General features: G+C 47.5%; 1 protein-coding gene across 1 annotated transcript in view; it reads right to left on the minus strand.

Annotated features, from left to right (window-relative positions):
• The window catches only part of CASTOR2 (cytosolic arginine sensor for mTORC1 subunit 2), a 362570-nt gene that overhangs the window by 26576 nt on the left and 314410 nt on the right, over positions 1-21584 (minus strand). The window contains exons 5-7 of the mRNA XM_063953739.1: positions 14010-14133; positions 11850-11960; positions 11178-11260 (exon numbers count right to left, since the gene is read on the minus strand). Coding sequence (XP_063809809.1) covers positions 11178-11260; positions 11850-11960; positions 14010-14133 — 318 coding nt within the window. The remainder of the gene's footprint in view (positions 1-11177; positions 11261-11849; positions 11961-14009; positions 14134-21584) is intronic.

The following is a 21584-nucleotide window of genomic DNA, read 5'->3' on the forward strand; positions in this document are numbered from 1 at the left end:
TTGTGGTACCGAAACCAGACAGTTCGGTGAGACCCATTCTAAATTTAAAATCCTTGAACACTTATGTAAGGAAGTTCAAGTTCAAAATGGAATCGCTCAGGGCGGTTATTGCAAGCCTGGAAGAGGGGGATTTTATGGTGTCGCTGGACATCAAGGACGCTTATCTGCATGTCCCCATTTACCCACCTCACCAGGAGTACCTCAGGTTTGTGGTACAGGACTGTCATTACCAATTCCAGACGTTGCCGTTTGGTCTGTCCACGGCACCGAGGGTATTTACCAAGGTAATGGCCGAAATGATGATACTCCTTCGGAAGAAGGGAGTTATAATTATCCCGTACTTGGACGATCTCCTTATAAAGGCGAGGTCCAAGGAGCAGTTGTTAGTCAACGTAGCACTATCTCGGGAAGTGCTGCAACAGCACGGCTGGATTCTGAATATCCCAAAGTCGCAGCTGATTCCTGCGACGCGTCTGCTGTTCTTGGGCATGATTCTGGACACAGAACAAAAGAAGGTGTTTCTCCCGGTGGAGAAGGCCCAGGAATTGTCATCTCTGGTCAGGGACCTCCTGAAACCAAAACAGGTGTCGGTGCATCACTGCACGCGAGTCCTGGGAAAGATGGTAGCTTCTTACGAAGCAATTCCCTTCGGCAGGTTCCGTGCAAGGATCTTTCAGTGGGATCTGTTAGACAAGTGGTCCGGATCGCATCTTCAGATGCATCGGCTGATCACCCTGTCCCCGAGGGCCAGGGTGTCTCTGCTGTGGTGGCTGCAGAGTGCTCATCTTCTCGAGGGCCGCAGATTCGGCATACAGGACTGGGTCCTGGTGACCACGGATGCAAGCCTCCGAAGTTGGGGGGCAGTCACTCAGGGAAGGAACTTCCAAGGACAGTGGTCAAGTCAGGAGACTTCCCTTCACATAAATATTCTGGAACTAAGGGCCATTTACAACGCCCTGAGTCAAGCAGAACCCCTGCTTCAAAACCAACCGGTGCTGATTCAGTCAGACAACATCACGGCGGTCGCCCATGTAAACCGACAGGGCGGTACAAGAAGCAGGATGGCGATGGCAGAAGCCACAAGGATTCTTCGATGGGCGGAGAATCACGTGCTAGCACTGTCAGCAGTGTTCATTCCGGGAGTGGACAACTGGGAAGCAGACTTCCTCAGCAGGCACGACCTCCACCCGGGAGAGTGGGGACTTCATCCAGAAGTCTTCACGCTGATTGTAAATCATTGGGAACGGCCACAGGTAGACATGATGGCGTCCCGCCTCAACAAAAAGCTAAAAAAAATTTGCGCCAGGTCAAGAGACCCTCAGGCGATAGCTGTGGACGCACTAGTGACACCGTGGGTGTACCAGTCGGTTTATGTGTTCCCTCCTCTTCCTCTCATACCCAAGGTACTGAGGATTGTAAGAAAGAGAGGAGTAAGAACTATACTCATCGTTCCGGATTGGCCAAGAAGAACTTGGTACCCAGAACTGCAAGAGATGATCTCAGAGGACCCATGGCCTCTGCCTCTCAGACAGGACCTGTTACAGCAGGGGCCCTGTCTGTTCCAAGACTTACCGCGGCTGCGTTTGACGGCATGGCGGTTGAACGCCGGATCCTAGCGGAAAAGGGCATTCCAGATGAAGTGATTCCTACGCTGATAAAGGCTAGGAAAGACGTGACAGCACAACATTATCACCGTATATGGCGAAAATATGTTGCTTGGTGTGAGGCCAGGAAGGCCCCTACAGAGGAATTCCAGCTGGGTCGATTCCTGCACTTCCTACAGTCAGGAGTGACTATGGGCCTAAAATTAGGATCCATAAAGGTCCAGATTTCGGCCCTATCTATTTTCTTTCAAAAAGAACTGGCTTCACTGCCTGAAGTTCAGACGTTTGTTAAGGGAGTGCTGCATATTCAGCCCCCTTTTGTGCCTCCAGTGGCACCTTGGGATCTTAACGTTGTGTTGGATTTCCTGAAATCCCACTGGTTTGAGCCACTTAAGACCGTGGTGCTAAAATATCTCACGTGGAAAGTGGTCATGCTATTGGCCTTCGCTTTGGCTAGGCGTGTGTCAGAATTGGCGGCTTTGTCGTGTAAAAGCCCTTATCTGATCTTCCATATGGACAGGGCAGAATTGAGGACTTGTCCCCAATTTCTCCCTAAGGTGGTATCAGCGTTTCATTTGAACCAACCTATTGTGGTGCCAGCGGCTACTAGGGACTTGGAGGACTCCAAGTTACTAGATGTAGTCAGGGCTTTGAAAATCTATGTAGCCAGGACGGCTGGAGTCAGGAAAACTGACTCGCTGTTTATCCTGCATGCGCCCAACAAGCTGGGTGCTCCTGCTTCAAAGCAAACTATTGCGCGCTGGATCTGTAACACGATTCAGCAAGCTCATTCTGCGGCAGGATTGCCGCATCCTAAATCAGTAAAAGCCCATTCCACATGGAAGGTGGGCTCTTCTTGGGCAGCTGCCCGAGGGGTCTCGGCTTTACAGCTTTGCCGAGCTGCTACTTGGTCGGGTTCAAACACATTTGCCAAGTTCTACAAGTTTGATACCCTGGCTGAGGAGGACCTTGCCTTTGCTCATTCGGTGCTGCAGAGTCATCCGCACTCTCCCGCTCGTTTGGGAGCTTTGGTATAATCCCCATGGTCCTTACGGAGTTCCCAGCATCCACTAGGACGTCAGAGAAAATAAGAATTTACTCACCGGTAATTCTATTTCTCGTAGTCCGTAGTGGATGCTGGGCGTCCATCCCAAGTGCGTACTCTCTGCAATACATGTATATAGTTATTGCTTAACTAAAGGGTTATTGTTATGGGCCATCTGTTACTGAGGCTCAGTTGTTGTTCATACTGTTAACTGGGTATGGTTATCACGAGTTGTACAGTGTGATTGGTGTGGCTGGTATGAGTCTTACCCTGGATTCCAAATCCTTTCCTAGTAATGTCAGCTCTTCCGGGCACAGTTTCCCTAACTGAGGTTTGGAGGAGGGGCATAGAGGGAGGAGCCAGTGCACACCAGATATAGTACCTAATCTTTCTTTTAAGAGTGCCCAGTCTCCTGCGGAGCCCGTCTATTTCCCATGGTCCTTACGGAGTTCCCAGCATCCACTACGGACTACGAGAAATAGAATTACCGGTGAGTAAATTCTTATTTTCTCCTAGTCCGTAGAGGATGCTGGGGACTCCGTAAGGACCATGTGGTATAGACGGGCTCCGCAGGAGACATGGGCACTCTAAAGACTTTAGATGGGTGTGCACTGGCTCCTCCCTCTACGCCCCTCCTCCAGACCTCAGTTAAAGAACTGTGCCCAGAGGAGACGGACAGTACGAGGAAAGGATTTTTGTTAATCTAAGGGCAAGATTCATACCAGCCCACACCATCCACACCGTATAACATGGAATATACGCAACCAGTTAACAGTATGAACAAAACAGCATCAGCCAAAGACTGATCTTAACTGTAACATAACCCTTATGTAAGCAATAACTATATAAAAGCCTTGCAGAAATATGTCCGCACTGGGACGGGCGCCCAGCATCCTCTACGGACTAGGAGAAAAAGATTTACCGGTAGGTTTAAAATCTTATTTTCTCTTACGTCCTAGAGGATGCTGGGGACTCCGTAAGGACCATGGGGATTATACCAAAGCTCCAGACCGGGCGGGAGAGTGCGGATGACTCTGCAGCACCGATTGAGCAAACACGAGGTCCTCATCAGCCAGGGTATCAAACTTGTAGAATTTTGCAAAAGTGTTTGAACCCGACCAAGTAGCTGCTCGGCACAGCTGTAATGCCGAGGCGCCTCAGGCAGCCGCCCAAGAAGAGCCCACCTTCCTAGTGGAATGGGCCTTTACCGAATTTGGTAACGGCAATCCAGCCGTAGAATGAGCCTGCTGAATCGTGTTACAGATCCAGCGAGCAATAGTCTGCTTAGAAGCAGGAGCGCCAACCTTGTTGGCTGCATACAGGACAAACAGTCCCTCTGTTTTCCTAACTTGAGCCGTCCTGGCTACATAAATTTTTAAGGCCCTGACTACATCAAGGGACTTGGAATCCTCCAAGTCACCCGTAGCTACAGGTACCACAATAGGTTGGTTCATATGAAACGATGAAACCACCTTAGGCAAAAATTGAGGACGAGTCCTCAACTCTGCTCTATCCACATGGAAAATCAGATAGGGGCTTTTGTGAGACAAAGCCGCCAATTCGGACACCCGCCTCGCAGATGCCAAGGCTAACAACATGACCACTTTCCAAGTGAGAAATTTTAACTCAACTGTTTGAAGAGGTTCAAACCAGTGAGATTTTAGGAACTGTAACACCACGTTAAGGTCCCATGGTGCCACTGGGGGCACAAAAGGAGGCTGGATGTGCAGCACTCCCTTTACAAAAGTCTGGACTTCTGGAAGAGAAGCCAATTCCTTCTGAAAGAAAATTGATAGGGCCGAAATCTGTACCTTAATGGAGCCTAACTTTAGGCCCCTATCCACTCCTGTCTGTAGAAAGTGGAGAAAACGGCCCAGATGGAAATCTTCCGTAGGAGCATTCTTGGCTTCACGCCAAGATACATACTTCCTCCAGATACGGTGATAATGTTTTGCCGTGACCTCCTTCCTAGCCTTTATTAGAGTAGGGATGACTTCCTCCGGAATACCTTTCCCAGCTAGGATTTGGTGTTCAACCGCCATGCAGTCAAACGTAACCGTGGTAAGTCTTGGAACACGCAGGGCCCCTGCTGCAGCAGGTCCTCCCTGAGAGGAAGAGGCCACGGATCTTCTGTGAGCATTTCCTGAAGATCTGAATACCAGGCCCTTCGAGGCCAATCTGGAACAATGAGTATTGTCTGCACTATTTTTCGTCTTATGATTCTCAATATTTTTGAGATGAGCGGAAGAGGAAGGAACACATAGACCGACTGAAACACCCATGGTGTCACCAGGGCGTCCACCGCTACTGCCTGAGGGTCCCTTGACCTGGCGCAATACCTCCGAAGCTTCTTGTTGAGGCGAGACGCCATCATGTCTATTTGAGGAAGTCCCCAATGACTTATCTCTGCAAAAACTTCTTGATGAAGTCCCCACTCTCCTGGATGGAGATCGTGTCTGCTGAGGAAGTCTGCTTCCCAGTTGTTCACTCCCGGAATGAAGACAGCTGACAGAGCGCTTACGTGATTTTCCGCCCAGCGAAGAATCCTGGTGGCTTCCGCCATTGCCACTCTGCTCCTTGTCCCGCCTTGGCGGTTTACATGAGCCACAGCTGTGACGTTGTCTGATTGAATCAGAACTGGTAGGTCGCGAAGAAGATTCTCCGCTTGTCGTAGGCGGTTGTATATGGCCCTCAACTCCAGTACGTTGATGTGTAGACAAGCCTCCAGGCTTGACCAGAGTCCCTGAAAATTTCTTCCTTGTGTGACTGCTCCCCATCCTCGGAGGCTCGCATCCGTGGTCATCAGAACCCAGTCTTGAATACCGTACCTGCGACCCTCGAGAAGGTGAGCACTCTGCAGCCACCACAGGAGAGAGACCCTGGCCCTGGGGGACAGGCTTATTTTCTGATGCATTTGTAGATGGGACCCCGACCACTTGTCCAGAAGGTCCCACTGAAATGTCCTCGCATGGAACTTGCCGAAGGGGATGGCCTCGTAGGCCGCCACCATTTTTCCCAGTACTCGAGTGCATTGATGGACTGACACTCTTTTTGGTTTTAGCAGGTCCCTGACCATGTTCTGGAGTTCCTGGGCTTTTTCCACTGGGAGAAAAACCCTCTTCTGTTCCGTTGGAATCAACTGTGACTTTGGTAGATTTAGAATCCAGCCGTACTGCTGCAGCACTCTCAAGGAGAGCGACACGCTTTTCAGCAATTGATCTCTCGATCTCGCTTTTATCAGGAGATCGTCCAAGTATGGGATAATTGTGACTCCCTGCCTGCGCAGGAGCACCATCATCTCCGCCATTACCTTGGTGAAAATCCTCGGGGCCGTGGAAAGCCCAAACGGCAATGTCTGAAACTGGTAATGACAGTCCTGTACAGCGAATCTCAGGTACGCCTGATGAGGAGGATATACGTGAAGGTATGCATCCTTTATGTCTAGTGACACCATAAAATCCCCCCCTTCCAGGCTGGAGATAACTGCCCAGAGCGATTCCATCTTGAATTTTAACTTTTTCAAGTACAGGTTGAGGGATTTTAGATTCAGAATGGGTCTGACCGAGCCATCCGGTTTCGGGACCACAAACAGGGTTGAATAGTACCCTTTCCCCTGTTGGACCAGGGGAACCTTGATAATCACTTGCTGTTGATACAGCTTTTGAATTGCAGCTAAAACTATTTCCCTCTCTGGGGGAGAAGCTGGCAAAGCCGACTTGAAAAATCGTCGAGGAGGCACCTCTTCGAATTCCAGTTTGTAGCCTTGGGATATAATTTCCATCGCCCAAGGATCCACGTCTGACAGAACCCAGACCTGGCTGAAGAGTCGAAGACGTGCCCCCACCGGCGCGGACTACCTCAGTGGAGCCCCAGCGTCATGCGGTGGATTTAGTAGAAGCCGGGGAGGACTTCTGCTCCTGGGAACTAGCCGTAGCAGGCATTCTTTTCCCTCTACCCTTACCTCTGGCGAGGAAGGAAGAGCCCAGACCTCTTCTGGACTTATGCGACCGAAAGGACTGCATCTGATATTGTGGTGTTTTCTTTTGCTGTGGGGGAACATAAGGTAAAGAAGAAGATTTACCCGCGGTAGCCGTGGAAACCAGGTCCGCGAGACACTCCCCAAATAAGACCTCACCCTTGTAAGGTAAAACTTCCATATGTCTCTTTGAGTCGGCATCACCCGTCCATTGGCGGGTCCACAGGGCTCGCCTAGTAGAAATAGCCATGGCGTTGGCTCTTGAACCTAACAGCCCAACGTCTCTCGCAGCGTCTCTCATATATAAGGCTGCATCTTTAATGTGACCCAAGGTCAATAAAATGTTCTCCCTATCTAGGGTGTCAATGTCAGATGACAAGTTATCTGCCCATGCTGCTACTGCGCTACATACCCATGCCGACGCTACTGCAGGTCTGAGCAAGGCACCCGTATGTGTATAAATTGATTTTAAGGTCGTTTCCTGTCTGCGATCAGCAGGATCCTTGAGGGCTGCCGTGTCCGGAGATGGTAGCGCCACCTTTTTGGACAAGCGCGTTAAAGCCTTGTCCACCCTGGGCGAGGATTCCCACCGTAACCTGTCCTGCGCGGGGAAAGGGTACGCCATAAGAATTTTCTTGGAAATCTGCAGTTTCTTGTCTGGAGTTTCCCAAAGCCTTTTCAAATAAAGCGTTCAGCTCATGAGACGGGGGAAAGGTTACCTCAGGTTTCTTTTCCTTAAACATGCGCACCCTCGTGTCCGGGACAGAGGGGTCATCTGTGATATGCAAAACATCTTTTATAGCAATAATCATATAATGAATACTTTTGACTACCCTTGGGTGTAACCTCGCATCATCGTAATCGACACTGGAGTCAGAATCCGTGTCGGTATCAGTGTCTGCTACGTGGGACAGGGGACGTTTCTGAGACCCTGAAGGGCCCTGTGACACAGCCAAAGCCATGGATTGACTCCCTGTTACTTCCCTGGACTCTGCTTTGTCCAATCTCTTATGTAATAAAGACACATTTGCATTTAATACATTACACATATCCAACCAATCAGGTGTCGGCGTCGCCGACGGAGACACCACAATCATCTGCTCAACCTCCTCCTTAGATGAGCCTTCCGCTTCAGACATGCCGACACACAGATACCGACACCCCCACACACTCAGGTATATATATCTATATGGAGACAGTCCCCCAATAAGGCCCTTAGGAGAGACAGAGAGAGAGTATGCCAGCACACACCCAGCGCCACCGGACCCTGGAATAAAATCCCAGTCAGTACAGCGCTTTTATATATATATATATATATATATATATATATATATATAGATATAATAATACACTCACTGCGCCAAATAAATGTGCCCCCCCCCCCCCTCTTTTGTGCCCTCTGTACTTGTGTTCAGCAGGGGAGAGTCCGGGAAGCCAGCTTCTCTGCAGCGTGTTGTGGAGAAAATGGCGCTGGTTAGTGCTGGAGGATCAAGCTCCGCCCCCTCAACGGCGGGCTTCGGTCCCGCTCAAATGTTTATACTGGCGGGGGTTTCTGTAATATACTGTCTCCGCAGTATATATATATATATCTATGCCAGTGACCCTAGAAGTTTATGATTGCTGCCCAGGGCGCGCCCCCCCCCCCCCCCCCCCTGCGCCCTGCACCCATACAGTGCCGTCAGTGTGTGTGAATGTGGGAGCAATGGCGCACAGCGTTACCGCTGCGCGCTACCTCAGTGAAGATCTGAAGTCTTCTGCCGCCTTTGAAGTCTTCTTTCTTCTTATACTCACCCGGCTTCTATCTTCCGGCTCTGTGAGGAGGACGGCGGCGCAGCTCCGGGACGTACAACGAGGGTGAGACCTGTGTTCCGACCCTCTGGAGCTAATGGTGTCCAGTAGCCTAAGAAGCAGAGCCTTATTTTCAGGGAGCCTGTTGCCAGCAGTGCTCCCTGAAAATAAAAAAACCTAACAAAAGTCTTTTTCTGAGAAGCTCAGTAGAGCTCCCCTGCAGTGCATCCAGTCTCCTCTGGGCAAAGGATCTAACCGAGGTCTGGAGGAGGGGCATAGAGGGAGGAGCCAGTGCACACCCATCTAAAGTCTTTAGAGTGCCCATGTCTCCTGTGGAGCCCGTCTACACCCCATGGTCCTTATGGAGTCCCCAGCATCCTCTAGGACGTAAGAGAAATACAGTTAGAAGCTAACTGCAAGTGAAATAGCAGATACACTTGCTATACTGTGATTCCTCCTTGACACAGCACTCTAATACAACTAATTATATTTATTTATTTTCTTAACAGCTACATTTTCTAATGTAGAAACGTGACAATCTATGTTCAAATCTGTATTTTACAATAAATTATTACACGTGACACTCACAGACTGCCAATTTAATTACCTGTAGCGCCACCAGAATCGGCTTATTGTAATTGTGCTTACAAGCGTAATAGAACTGCTCACTTAGTGGACTTTTGCCACACTATAGTGACCCTTGTTAAATGTTTTTGCATGGGCAGGCTATTGCCAGAGAAACCCGTTGAATATTATTACTAGTGGGGGTTACCTACGGTGTTAACAACTTCATAGAGAGACCGATATAAAAAAAAAAAAAAAGCCTACCTCTAGGGACTTTTTTCATAAATAGGCCCAGTAGCCATCTTTAAAATCCGTTCCTGTATTCGGTGTCACATAGATCTTGGTTCACCCTCTTTATCACTTCAACATTAACTACCACGTTTATGATTACTAACTAAGCCCCCTACAGTTATTGTGAAGAAATATTGAAGGCACCTGATCTTACTACATCAGATTACTCACAGGCAGCCAGGCACCGTACATTAGTCAGGACACCCTAGATATATCATCTCTATAAGTCTTTTCCAAGCTCCACGTTATAATCTTCCTGCATCTGCTGCCAAACTCTTTCTCGTTCTGCTCTCCCCCTCAGGTGGGCAACTGCAAGACTTCTCTAGTTACACAATATGACTCAGTTCTATCTCTTAGATTGTCTTCCAGTTCCCCATGCCTTACCGCAGCTCACTGATCAGTAAACCTTTTTTGTACTCAAGGTAGACACTTGCCCAAAATACCACTATTATTATTGTCAAGCAAATGCATGTTTAACCAGCCTGCCTCTCACACAGCTCATGACCCCATGCTTTGTACAATCTATGTACAATTTTGTGTTTTAGATCGTTCTTACCTCTGTTTAACTATATTATTATATATTACAGATCTACAGCTATGTTACAAAAAAATCTGTAGTTGGTCTTAGGAACTAGATTGTATTACATTTCCATTTAAGTATATGTGGAAACAATTCTGTTTGTACGTTGGTGGCGGCTGTTTCCTGACATTGGTGGTCATTCCGAGTTGTTCGCTCGCTAGCAGTTTTTAGCAGCCGTGCAAACGCATTGTCACCGCCCACTGGGGAGTGTATTTTTGCTTTGCAGAAGTGCGAACGCCTGTGCAGCAGAGCGCCTGCAAAAACATTTTGTGCAAAACAAGACCAGCCCTGTACTTACTCTTCGTGTGCGTTGATTCTAACATTGGTGGGTTGGCTTTTGACGTCACACACTCGCCCAGCGTCCAGCCAGCCACGCCAGTGTTTTCCCTGGCACGCCTGCGTTTTTCTAAGCACTCCCTGAAAACGGTCAGTTGACACCCAGGAACGCCCCCTTCCTGTCAATCTTCTTGCAGCCACCAGTGCGAATGAAAACGTCGCTAGAACCTGTGCAAAACCACAAAGGCCTTTATACCCGTACGTCGCGCGTGTGCATTGCGGTACATACGCAGAAATACCGATTTTTAGCCTGATCACTGCGCTGCGAACAACGGCAGCTAGCGATCAACTCAGAATGACCCCCATTGTGTTAAATCAGAGGTTCTCAAACTCGGTCCTCGGGGGCACACACAGTGCATGTTTTGCAGGTAACCCAGCAGGTGCACAGGTGTATTAATTACTCACTGACACATTTTAAAAGGTCCACAGGTGGAGCTAATTATTTCACTTGCGATTCTGTGAGGAGACCTGCAAAACATGCACTGTGTGCCCCCGAGGACCGAGTTTGAGAACCTCTGTGCTAAATCATACCGCTATGTTACTTTTGAAACCTACAGCTATGTAAATGAAAGTAAATACAACTGGAGGCACGTGTCAAGTATCTGTGCAAATGATGGTATGATCAGATGAATTCCAAACCATCAACATGAATCCAAACCATGGTAGTAGAACCTGCTTTCGCTTAAACTCTGTTGGGGACAAATGTTAAAACCTGTGACACAGTCATCAGAAGCTAAGACTGTTGCCCGTTAAGATAGTTGCAGAGGTTGAAGGACTAGGACCAAACCTAACAATTGTAATGTAGAAGGTGATGCATAAAGCAGTGTAGAAGTTGCCCACAGCAACCAATCACTTCTACCTAGCATTTTATTGAATGCACTTGATAAAAGCTACCTCGAAGCTGATTGGTTGATCATCTTCTCCACTTGGCCAATCTTTTTACTGCTTGATACATCACCCATGATATATTATGGGATTATTTTACGTACATACCAAAACCAAGAGGTTGTCCGCCAATACGAACCATCTTCCAGAGCTCGCCTGACGCACTTGTAAACAGCAAATTATTAGGAAACCTATGCACAAAGGTGGTACATAATTGAACAGGAAAAGATTACATATTCAATCTTAACAACACAAAGTAAAGGCTTCTGAATAACAACCCTATTGTTGTTTTTAATACACTGCAATGCATATAAACAGCACAAGGCAACTTTATTCAGACTGTTCCTAAAAGAAACGAAATAAAAGGCATTTGTCGCTCACCGCTACTCTATACTTCCCATGAACCTGTGACTCAAGTACATGTTACCACTAAATGAAAACAATCTTTTGAACCATTCAAGAGGGTACTTTAGTTCTGTAAATGTTTTCAAAAGAATAACATTAAAATATTTTGAACAGACTTGCTGTAAAAGAAACAAATGAATGATATTTGTTATGCAGAATTCCCCATACAGGTTTTAGGGGCTAAAACCGGGGAGATGACACAGCATTCAGGACAAAGCCCTGGCCCCACTAATTGGTCCCTTCACTTCTCATCTCCTTTTCCCTCAGAAACCATGTCTATTGGTATTTCTGATTTTGAAATCAGACCAAGTTAATTTCCCACAATGGAGTGCACCTATTCATGTCCGACAACTACAACTCTCAGATAGACCTTACCTCTGCTGCGTCTGTACATCCATCACCAAAGAAATGTAGCCCTCAATGAGGGAGAAGGAGAAGAACCGGATGTGACCAGATTCCTCACTGCCTACCACCGAATCTTTTACTCTACAAATACACAGCACACAGAGCTCAGTAATGGACTCCACTGTAGAAGAGAAGCCAAGATCATAACATACATGTTGTGGACTATAGTGTCTTTCATTAATCTACCATGGTACACATTAACGCATATCACAGCTAATACAAATTTGCTTCAAATAACAAGTTCTATAGTGATTCACCGATTTATTCATTGATGCGAATTGGTGAGGAAAACAAGTTAAGACACTTATGAATAGCAGACCTTTTTCATCTGAAATGTACACCTGTAAACCAGGGATGTGAGGTGAGGTAAATGGAGGCACTGGCTAGTACCAGAGCCAGATTTACACACAATATATAGGCCAAAGGGTTCATGTGGGCATTATACACAGGTGCAGCAGTATATACTAATGGAAATTTGGTTAAGGCCCATATAGACAGGCCGATGCGGGGAGAGATGCTCAGCACACATCTCTCTTGCCGCTCAGCACAGCGCGATCTGTGCTGAGCGTGCGGGGGGAGACGGGGGGGGGCGCTCACTTCACCCAGCGGGTGAAGTGAGCGACCCGCTAGATTGGCCTGCACGGCAGGCCAATCTAGCAGCAGCGATACCGATGCGAGGGGCAGCGCATCGCTATCGCTGTAAGGGCTACACACGGAGCGATCAGGTTTATATTCTAAGCAATCTAGTCAGATTGCTTAGAATATCACTCCGTGAGTACCTCCCTTTAGTATTGATCAGAGATGTGCGGTAAAGTGCCTCACCTGCCATAGACTTTTTACTCCATAGTTTGGACTATAAAAATTATTAGAATAAAATAGCAAAGAAGATATTTCTAATGTATTCTTTGTATTTTTTCATATACATTATATAGTAAAAACTCTGGCGTATACGTTAGTATGACAGGAAAGGCTCTGCCTCACCAGACCGCACGCCACTGCTGTAAACTTATTATTAGGCATGTAAATATATGCAACGAATATTCATATGCAATCTTAGCGTTGAGAATTGTAAAGCCTGGAAACAACTCCGTTGGTACATTACTTCACATGCACAATCAGGGATTATTTTGAAGCCATGTTGCATAATTTTTATTTCCTATTTAAAAGACCATTGTCAAGTCAAGGGTACAGATTATGTAGAGGTTTTCTCTCTCACTGTCACGGTATATAAATCCCTCCTGTAGTTGTATTTATTATGCTATGGATCCTAGTCTAAGTGACTCATCTGTTATCTCTTACTTGTTTCCAGTAGAAATCAAAGCTTAAATTTAAGGTTTCTAATATACTTACCTGCTACCTAGAAATTACACCATACATGCATCAAATCGGTTAGAAGAGAGTAGTCTCAGCTCCTAGGCCGGGTACACATCAGGCCAACCGAAGGAAATTCGTCCCGGACTATGCAAGATTGCTGGTACACACTGCCCGATGTAATTAACTAGTTCCAGATCCTTCATTAACGTGCACAGCGCCACATACAATATCTTCTGGTTGGCCGTGCAGCTCAGCCAACCAGAAGATCTCGCATGCGACTTGCGGAAGCATGCCATGGGGCATACACACATGATTTGTCTGTCCGGGATGGCAAATTGTGCAGATATCGCTCTAGTCTAGGTGTGTACCCGGCCTTACAGGAACTGTTAATCATGTGCGCAGCAGAAAAGTTCGTTAGTTTAATGTGTTTAACCACAAGCGCCAGAATAAAAGATGACACATGTTGCAAATTTAGTTTGGGAATATGATTTATACTTTCAGTAGATAACTTCTTGGAGGACTCTGAAGTCTCAAATGTTAACCCAAGGTGTAATGGAAGGATTCAACTATTGTACTTTGAAAGACATAACTTACAAAACCAAACAGTAATAAACTGGTTTAGTTGCCATTACATACTAAACTACAAGCACCTCACTGACGTAGGTATAATAGGACAGATCTTCTGCATTCTTCCCATTAGGTCTACTGAAGACACTGGGGGTCTAGACCCTTAACATGTCCTACAAAAAAAAGTGCAGTACTATACATGTATTAGATGCTGAAAGGCCTAATGCTTGCCGTATACTAGATACCTACCCATTGGAGTAAAACATAACATCCATTAGGAGTGTAGTCACACTTGGGAGTGTATAAGGATCCAGACTGGTAACACAGAACATATTGCTGGGACTGGAAAGTGGATGAATAACTGGTCTTTGAACTAAATGAAAAGGAGCAGAGAAATTAATCCTATTTTTATCATAATAACATTTTACTGTCAGTGTTTATTAAAAGACAATATAGAATGCCTAGTTGCAATATACATAAAAATACAGAAATAATGTAATTAGTGCATGTTCTTTATTAGGACAAAGGACCATTTAACATGTAATTACCATATCAATGAGTTTAGATTCCTGTTTGTAAAACGGGGGGTACTCACGGAGCGATCGCTGCTTAAATCTAAGGAATCTGACTAGATTACTTCGATTTTAAGCAGCGATCACTCCGTGTGTACCCCCTACAGCGATAGCGATGCGCAGCCCCGCGCATAGCTATCACTGGTGCTAGCAGGTCGCTCACTTCACCCGCTGGGTGAAATGAGCGGCTCCCCCCCGCACGCTCAGCACACATCGCGCTGTGCTGAGCGGGGGGAGAGATGTGTGCTGAGCGCTTCGCTCAGCACACATCTTTCCCTAGATCTGCCCGTGAATACGGGCCTTAAGCCTACTGAGCAACACTGCAGAGATCTATTCAAAGTGGCTAACAGATGACAATAGCTTGCAGTCATGCTGCTACTGTATGTAATATATCCATGTGCATGGGCACTAGTGATAAAAGTGGAAAAGTGAGCCAGTGAAGAAGTTGCCAATGGCAACCAATCAGCTACTCTGTATATGGTTATAGTATGCAAATTATAAATGTTACGTCAATGCTGATTGGTTGCCTTGGGCAACTTCTCCACTGGCTCACTTCTTCACTTTTATCACTGCTTAGTACATGTCACCCTAAATCACTGTGATGCCAGATAATGATACTATTAAAACTGACCGAATAATATCCAGGCATGCTGGTAAAGGTTACTAGAATGTTTGTGCAGGACCTCACATTATTAGGCCACCCATGTTTACCAATAAGAATGTGATCCCATCGCTCTATTCATGCCTTGAACAGTAGAACTGCTTTGTGTAGGGCCAGAGAAATTCCACATACAGGGCGGGATGCAGCATTGCTAAAAATGCGTCCAAACCTCAGAAAATGCAGTGTTAATAAGTGTTAATAGGTTTGGCTAAATACCGCATATGCATCAAGCTTAGAATGCAGTGGATAACACTATCTTTAGGCTTCTATCACACCCTGAGAGGGATCCAGCACCTCCCACAGTGCATGAGTCACTAAATACATGTGCAGACGGACTCCCAACCCATAAGTACCCACACCGCAAAGGATAGCTCTCATCTTGAGAGTTGTCCTTTGCTTAAATATTCATGCAAACAGTGTTAGTAAAAACCGACATGCATGTGATGAGTGGTGGGTTGCCTGGCAGCGCCTACCTTTTTTTTAGGTACGGGGGTTGCTGCTACCCATGCCAGAGAGTCCCGGCACCTACGCAATGGAGCTGACAGGTGCAGGGTCCCGGTGTATGCGCACAAGCGGCGGCTTGAGTGCGCATGTGCAAACACATGGCTTCTATGGACTGCATTGGCTGCAGCCCATAGAAGCAGGATTGGGCTGATGACCAGGCAGGGAGGGGCTTCCTACAGGAAGCCGTCTCTCTGCTAATTGCAGCCTGGTCTGGCAGTCCCGGAGGAGGAAACACCTACCAATGGGACTGCCTTGTGTGTCTGCGGCTGACAGGTTGGACTTCCAATAGGAAGTCACTGCCAGTCACAGTGAAGCCAGTGCAGTCATGGACTGCATCTGGCTTCGCCCACACTGAACTGGGTGGCGGATTTTACCTGCTGGGGCTGCAGTCCTGCAGCCCATAAGTACAATCCGCCACTGGTGGGATGCATCACATTCACAATGCGATCCACCATGCATCCCACCATAATGTGAAACATCTATAATTTTACATTGGGATCAGTGACTGCTCCAGAAGTGAGGCTGCAGCCCAGTCCAAAATTCAAATAGGGAGCCACACCAATTGCCAGTGAGTCCAAGCTGCACTGTTTGGCAGTGTTTGGGGTGGCAGTTGGTGTGTCTAACTATTTGAATTTTGGACTGGGCTGCAGCCACACCTCTGGAGCCACATCTGATAGGGGTTCAAATTATTTGTATCGGTCTATTACATATTGTGTTACAAGAATTCTCATTAGGTAATGTGGCCATTTAAAAGTATATAGTTTTATTAAAATATAAGTAGTCTGTAAGATTATGATTGCCTATGTAGTGTAGGTAAACTGTACCCATTAATTAAGATGAGAACACTGATTTTATAAAAGCGAGATAGATTTAAAAATTGCAAAATCGGGGCGTGGCCACGGCAGCACAGGAGTAGGAAGCAGATCCCGGGAGCTCCCTGGATTAAACATCCTCCTGTAATATCCTGGCCCCTTTGGTGTGCCTGAATACCCTGCTTTTCTTCCCTACGCTGCAGGGCACCGGCAGGCGATTTCCCCGCTCTCCCCGGGGTCTGTACGGCCGAGGAGACATACTTCCGGATTTGCGGCCTATACCTCCTCCGGATCCCCGGCCTCAATTTTGGAGATTCCCGGCCCCACTGCTCTGGACTGCTGCTTCCAGTCATAGAGGGAACACTCTCACTTAAAGGCTGACTGATATGTAACTGGTGAGTGACTTCTACCTCCTGGGATCAAATTACACTTTGACTTCAGTTGCTGTCTTATTTTACATACTAAATAACTGCATCGCTCCTGCTCTCACCTATATTCTGGGACGCTGCCAGTACTTTCTTTTACATTTGCCTACTACTTTGGAGACCAGCTGCGGATGTGTTTCTGCTTATTACAACCCTAAAATTCACTCATTGCTGAAGTCTCCTTCTACGCTTTTGACCTGAGATTATACCGGAGTGTCTGTTACTACCTATTGTCCGTCATGGTTCGGGACGGCCAGCGCACGGCTGCGGCGAAGCTTGAGAAATTTGCCAGACAACCTAACCCACTAAACCAACGGGCCTCGCAGGCCGCTTCGCAGGGGGCCTCTCCGTCCCACTCCTACTCCCCATCTGCAACAGCTGCTGAATCCCCTAACACACCCGCAGCTCCATCTCTTCAACAAGTGCTGGAGGCAATAGCTGGATCGGAACAGCGTCTTTCAGATAAGATGGAGAAAGTGCAGTGTGATCTCTCACTGCTTCGGCAGGACGTCCAGCGCATACGAGAGAGAGTGGGGGAGGCAGAAACCCGTGTCTCGAATCTGGAGGATATGTGCGGTCCTATGAAACAATCTATTTCCACGGTAACCCAGCAAGTAACATCCCTTCAATCCAAATTACTAGACATGGAGGGTCGGCTGCGTAGAAATAATGTGCGATTTGTGGGCCTGCCGGAGAAGGAGGAGGGCTCCCAGCCTGAGGTCTTCCTGGAGTCATGGCTTAAGGAACTGTACGGCGCTGAATCCTTCACGGCAGTTTACGGTGGAGCGTGCACACCGGATACCATCTCCTCCTCTACCTCCTGGCGCCCCTCCGCGCACCTTCATCGCCAAATTTCTGCATTATAAGGACCGTGACTCGGTCCTCCGGTTGGGACGCACAAAAGGCCCCCTTACCAGAAACGGGGTTACCGTGTCTGCTTTTCCTGATTTTGCCGCGGAAGTCCAGAAGGATCGAGCCCAGTTTATGCCTATCAAGAGGCGCCTCAGAGACCTGAACGTCTCCTACTCTATGCTATTCCCCTCCCGACTCCGGGTGGTAGCGGACGGGGAAACCAAATTCTTCAATTCCCCTAGAGAGGCGGCCCAATGGCTGGACAGATATGCTCCGGGAGCGCGCCAGATGGCCCCGGATTGAGGCCCTGCACTGTCTAATGATCGGTTGGGACCACCAGAGGCATCTACCCATTGTCCAGGGAGCACCCCCTTGGCGTTGGTGGCTCAGGACTTTTCTTTTCTTTCTCTTGATCGCTTGACTTTGGTTAAGGGTTTTGTTTAGTATTTAGCCCTTGAGAGATAGAAACGATAGTTTGGGATTTAAGTATGCCGAAGTTAGGGGTGGTATACGGGGAGGGGGGGAGAGTTCAGCGAACAGCTTGTTGCTGTGCCTTACACAAGTTTTTTTCTTTCTATAGTTTGTTATTTTTCTCATGCTTAAATTTGTTTTGGAGTACATTCATTTTGATGTGGGAAGTATGTCTGATGCATTGGATACTGTCGATTAAGAATCAGGGATTGAGTAGTATAGCACTGTTATTACCCTCACTAACAATTTCCAGGAATATTCGCTGGACTGTATCTTTAGGTTACTACATAAAATATTACCAGATCTATGGCTAATTTGAAATTTCTGACATGGAATGTTCGAGGTTTAAATAATAAGATAAAGCGTTCCTTAGTATTAACTACACTTCGGAAATATGGCCCGGATGTTGCATGTCTCTGCGAGACTCACTTGGAGGGGAATAGGTTACTGTCACTTAGAAGACCCTGGGTGGGCTGGGCCTATCACGCTTCTCACTCCTCTTCCTCCAGGGGTGTGTCAATCCTGATAAAGAAATCGGTCCAATTTGAGCTGGTATCGGTCAAGACTGACAAATACGGTCGATTTGTGTTCCTTGAATGTAGACTAAGTTCCCAACCCTACTACATACTGGCGGTTTATATCCCCCCCCCATTCTCGTACGATGTACTACAGCAAGCCGCTTCATTCATAGCCTCCTCTCCGGACACCCCGGTAATCTGCTTGGGTGACTTTAACAATGTCATGAATTTAGCTTTAGACAGATGGCGCTCTCCGCAGGCTGCTGGGGTCCGCTCTAGTCCTACTAAATTTGCTGATTTTCTGAATAATTTGCAGTGGGTGGATGTGTGGAGAGCTCGGCACCCTACGACTAGACAGTTTTCATGCTTCTCTGGCACGCATGGTTCGTTCTCCAGGATCGATCTGACCCTACTCTCCCCCGTTCTTCTCCCTAGGGTGGTTGACGTCCAATACGAGGCCCGGGGTATATCTGATCACTCCCCTATGGTGTTGACTCTCGCTATGGTGAGCCAGAGGGGTCAATCTTATTGGAAACTGCATCCTTCCTGGCTGCTGCAAATAGGTGACTGCTCTGACCAGGTGACTCAGTGGGAGGGATACTTTACTGACAATGTAGGCTCGGCCCCCGGAACAGTGGTTTGGGATTCATTTAAGGCATTCCTAAGGGGAACGTATATTAGACGTATTTCTGCCCTCAAAATGTCCTGCAGGGAGAGAGAGCGAGCCCTTGAGAGTGACGCCAGGGATTTGGAATCTAGATACTTGGTGGATGGCACCCCTGCGCTGAAGGTACGCTGGCTGGCGGCCCAGTCGGCATGGGTGGCTCATCTGTCTGATAAAAACTCGCGCTCGCTTCTATTTCAGGCTACTAATATTTACATGCAGGGCGATAGGCCAGGTGGCCTGTTGGCTCGATTGGTGCACAGTGACCGCCCAGGTTCTACAATTGCTCAGATGACCGGTAGCGATGGCGCCCTTGTGAACACCACGCCGGAAATTGCGCAGCTATTCCGCTCCTACTATGCTGAGGTCTACAGTTCACAACTGGTAGACTCGACATCAGACCTCTCCGCTTATTTAAGTAATATTCCCCTACCCACACTCCCCCCGGAGGCCTCTGAGATGCTGGAGGCACCCTTAACTCTGGAAGAGGTAACGGCGGCTATTGGCTTGTCTCCCAGCGGCAAGGCACCGGGCTATGACGGCATCCCCTCAGAGGTATACAAGACCCACATTGATTTCTTCGGTCCTAGGCTTCATGCCCTGTATTCTGATATTTTTGTTAATGATCAACTTCCCCCCTCTATGACGGAGGCGATTATTATAGTGATCCCGAAGCCCGGAAAAGACCCTAGATCCCCAGAATCCTATAGACCGATATCATTGATTCCCACTGACGCTAAGATCCTGGCAAAGATTTTAGCAGTTCGACTCAACACCGTAATTACTTCCATTATCCACTCCGACCAGACCGGCTTTATGCCAGGGATGTCCACTTCTATTAACCTACGTAGATTATATACCATCTTACAAATCCCATATGACTTCCCCTCTGACTCGGTAGTGGTCTCACTGGATGCCGCCAAGGCATTTGACAGTATCGAGTGGTCCTATCTATGGGAGGTCATGACAGCTATGGGTTTCGGGCCTAATTTTATAAAATGGATTAAATTGCTTTATCAGCACCCGACTGCCAGGATCTCAGTGAATGGCTATATCTCTCCCTCGTTCCGCCTGTTTCGCGGGACCAGGCAGGGATGTCCTCTGTCCCCAACCTTGTTTGCCCTGGCCATCGAACCCTTGGCCTGTCTAATAAGGTCCCACCCAGGCGTGGTAGGCATTCATACCGGCCCTCGTGAGGATAGGATTGCCCTTTACGCTGACGACATGCTGTTGTTTTTGCAGGATTACACCAGGTCTATGCCTACAGTGTTGCAATTGATTGAGGAGTTCGGCGTATATTCAGGCCTTCATATTAACTGGTCTAAGTCCTCTATTATGCCTGTGATTGCCCCCCCCCCCCTGCTGCTCCTAAAATCTCCCTACCGCTATGTTGGACGGCGAAATTTAAATATCTTGGGATTCAGGTAACCAATGACCCCTCTGACTTTACACCTTTGAACCTTGATCCGATCATGCAACAAATTACTCGTAAATCCAAGACTTGGTGTAAGCTTCCATTGACTGTATCTGGCAGGGTCAGCCTCGTAAAAATGATAATACTACCTAAGATTCTATATGTGGTTCTGCAATCCCCTGTATATATTCATCCATCCTTCTTTAGAAAATTGAATAGTGTCCTGTCTTCTTTAATATGGGCTAGCAAACGTCCTAGAATACAACTGAACACTCTCACCAGGCTGCGCAGCGACGGAGGTCTGGCCTTGCCAAACTTTCAGATGTACTACTATGCCGCTCAGCTGTCTCATATTAGTGCATGGGTGCAGGATACTGGCGTCACTTCTCTACACTGGGTATTTGTCCAATGCTACTTCCCCGACTTATCCCCCCTGCAGGTGTTGCTGAGTGGGAGCCTGGCCCGGTTCCTCCCTCCTCTTATATACCAAGCCATGAAGGTGTGGCAGGCACTAAAAATTCTTTTGAAATGTGATGGATTGGACCCAGACACCCCCCTCTGGTATTCTAAATGGCTCCCTGAACTGTATGCGCTCGAGGGGAGGGAAGTTTGGGCCCCTAAATCAGTGATTTCCATAAATCACCTTTATACGGATAATACGCTCAAATCCTTCCAACAACTAAAAGATGAGTTTAATTTGCCTAACTCCTATTTTTTTAGATACCTCCAGCTCAGACATGCCTTGCAGTCCCAATTCGCCAATTCCCCCCCTAAAATTATACCATTTCCCATTAAGACCTTTGTAAGTATGCTGGGTCGAGTTAAGATGATTTCCCATGCTTATGGTTATCTACTCGCCAAACTCCATATAGATCCTTTGACACGTCTCCGTGTCAAATGGGAGCAGGATCTGGGCCCCATAGATGAAGAG

This window comes from Pseudophryne corroboree, chromosome 2 (genome assembly GCF_028390025.1).
Source record: "Pseudophryne corroboree isolate aPseCor3 chromosome 2, aPseCor3.hap2, whole genome shotgun sequence".
Classification (NCBI taxonomy): domain Eukaryota; kingdom Metazoa; phylum Chordata; class Amphibia; order Anura; family Myobatrachidae; genus Pseudophryne; species Pseudophryne corroboree.